This window comes from Anopheles darlingi, chromosome 2 (assembly GCF_943734745.1).
Source record: "Anopheles darlingi chromosome 2, idAnoDarlMG_H_01, whole genome shotgun sequence".
NCBI lineage: Eukaryota > Metazoa > Arthropoda > Insecta > Diptera > Culicidae > Anopheles > Anopheles darlingi.
The window spans coordinates 81,236,057-81,238,556 of record NC_064874.1 but is presented as its reverse complement, the minus strand read 5'-3'; the positions used below and the strand labels follow the sequence as shown (position 1 = coordinate 81,238,556).

At 47.2% G+C, this 2,500-nt stretch overlaps 2 protein-coding genes across 2 annotated transcripts in view; one reads left to right on the top strand and one right to left on the bottom strand.

The window, feature by feature from the left end:
• The first annotated feature begins 963 nt into the window (after window positions 1–963).
• Window positions 964–1,779, top strand: LOC125949865 (methyltransferase-like 26). Its single transcript, XM_049677299.1, has one exon. The coding sequence runs from the start codon at window positions 1,125–1,127 to the stop codon at window positions 1,743–1,745; it is 621 nt and encodes a 206-aa protein (XP_049533256.1). The 5' UTR covers window positions 964–1,124; the 3' UTR covers window positions 1,746–1,779.
• LOC125949850 (probable ribosome production factor 1) overlaps window positions 1,719–2,500 on the bottom strand; it is a 1,265-nt gene continuing 483 nt past the window's right edge. The window contains exon 1 of the mRNA XM_049677281.1: window positions 1,719–2,500. This exon is cut by the window's right edge and continues 483 nt beyond it. Within this exon, the coding sequence (XP_049533238.1) occupies window positions 1,805–2,500 (696 nt within the window). The 3' untranslated portion in view covers window positions 1,719–1,804.

Sequence of the window (2,500 nt, the reverse complement as noted above, 5' to 3'; positions counted from 1 at the left end):
ATAGAGAGCATGGTAAAACGTTATGGAAGGCAGTTGTTCTAAGACCAAGCTATCGTTCTTGTCCTTACGGTCACAAGCTGGGTAGATACTGGGCGCGTACAACCAAACATATGTTAGCCGTCTTCACAGTCCCGGCAATATAATAGGAGTGGAATATTGAGTATACCGGTATTCATAGTGCTTCAAATTGGAATGGTGGAAACCAACTGCCGGTCGCTACGTTGACAAAGTTTGCAACCTTAGCTGATATCAATAATGTAATGTACATTGTTTATAACAAAAAAACTTTAGAATCGCATAGACGATCGGTTGCGTTTGGATTCCTCGGCACTAATTCCAAGGAAACAGATCACAAACTTATTTGTAACAGCATTCAAGAGCGCATTAAACGTGTAGCTTATTTCTTTATGAAGTTTTCTCTAAAAAATTGAATTTGAGTACTGTAGGACTTTCACACGGTGACGGTCGGACTTCGCTTGGCTCCAGTTCCCGATACTGTCGCTCAAACTTCATCTGCGCCTACCGTGGCTACCTACTTCGCTTTCTTTCCGGAAGGCCCAAAGAGACCATGGATCTCCTAAAATGCTATGCTCGTAGTGCAACACAGTAATGATTCTACACAGTAATTAGATCGTCATGTAAGGTGTATTATGTCGTTCCTCAGCCGTGATGGATCATGCCGGTGATCACGTGGTCTAGGACACGTGGTCGTGAGGATCCCGTAACTCCCGGTAAATTTTTATCGATTTTGCTTTAAATGTTGTAGAGTTAAAAAACACTAAAGGATAACATTAGTGCTTCTTTTTAGACAAAATAAGTGAAAAGTTCGCAACCTTTTCGATTTCCACGCGACATTTTCTTTTCAGATTTGCCCGTTGTGTGCTCGAAAATTTCGACCGGTATTTGAGACCGCTCGAAAACTTCGGTTTTTTGTTGTTGTTAAACTGTTGTTTTGGCTTTGAGGTTAAGTTTGGGTTTTGAAAAGCTGTTGAACAAAAAAAGTGGGAATTTTAAAGTTTTAAGCAAAAACCGCAGAGCGAAAGATCCCCAAAAAGACCGCGCTGAATCCACGAAAAGGAATTCAGTTTCCCCTAGGGTTCCGGGTTTGCGATTCATTTCGCAGAATGATGAGAAAACTCGCCAATCCGGCCGGTGAAAGGAACAAGGATCCGATTCTAGGTGTGCTGAAGCGGTTTCTCAACATAACCAAACCGGACCAACAGCTCCTGGAGGTTTCATCCGGTGTCGGACTGCACTCGCCGTACTTTGCGGCCCACTTCCCCAACATCACGTTCCAGCCGACCGAATACGATTCCTCGCTGTTCGGTAGTATCGAAGCCTATCGACAGGAAGCCAATCTGCCCAACGTTCTCGAACCGTTTTTCTTGGACTTTTCAAAACCCCTCACCGAACTGAAGAAGGAAAGCTACGATTACATGCTCAACATAAACATGCTGCACATCTCACCGTTCGTTTGTGCCGAAGGACTGTTTGCCAATGCAGGGACACTGCTGAAGCCGGACGGTTTGCTGATAACGTATGGGCCATACGCCGTTAACGGGGTGCTTACACCGGAGAGCAACGTTCGCTTCAACGAGTCGCTGAAGCACCGAGACCCTTCCTGGGGCATCAGAGACACGAGCGTGCTGGAAAAGCTGGCAATCGCTAATGGTATCACTCTGCAGGAAATGATTGACCTTCCGGCCAACAACAAATGCTTGATTTGGAAAAAGAAAGGCGCATAGGTTTATTGAATACATGCACGCCGTACATCGGGCATTTCGCTGTCTCCACGGTGTTTCTATTACAAGAAGAATCGTCGTCGACTTTCCATCTGGTGCCGCTTGTTGGTGATCATCCATTCGTAGTCGCCACACTTGTTGTCGAACAGGCCAACCTGCAGTGAGCGCAGCTTCAGAGTAAAGCGTGGTCCCAGCTCTCGCAGCTTCACCCGCTTGCCGTTTTTGTCGAACTCGTACAGGTGGTGTCGGAAGAAAATGTAATCGCGTTGATTGTGAAACGTGACCGCACGCCGTCCACGGAATTCCGGTTCGTAGTGAAACAGCGAACCGAGCATGCGGCCAATCGTAAGACCCAGTCGAGTGGTGAAGTTGTTCAGTATCACTTCCGGGCGGTGTGAGGTGATGTTTTTCACTCTCCGCTTCAGGTCTTTCATGGATTTAAAGTTGCTTATTTTGAAGTGCGCCGTCGGACCTTCGGGTAGATGGATGACCAGCAATCCTTCCGGCTTTTTGTTGCACTCGTTCACCACAACTATATCGGTGTACTCCTCGCGGATCGCACTCTGGCACACCTTCTTCAGCCTGGTATTTTGGCGCTTAAACGTGCCCGAGTTCGGGATCATCCGTCTGAGCAACGACGCAAACTGGCGCGTTCGTGTATGCGGAGTGGCGTTGTACGTGATCAGCACTTTCGGGGCGTAGCTCTTCTGGTAGTACTCGCAGAACTCGTCGGTTTCCAGATCCTTCATCACTTCCTC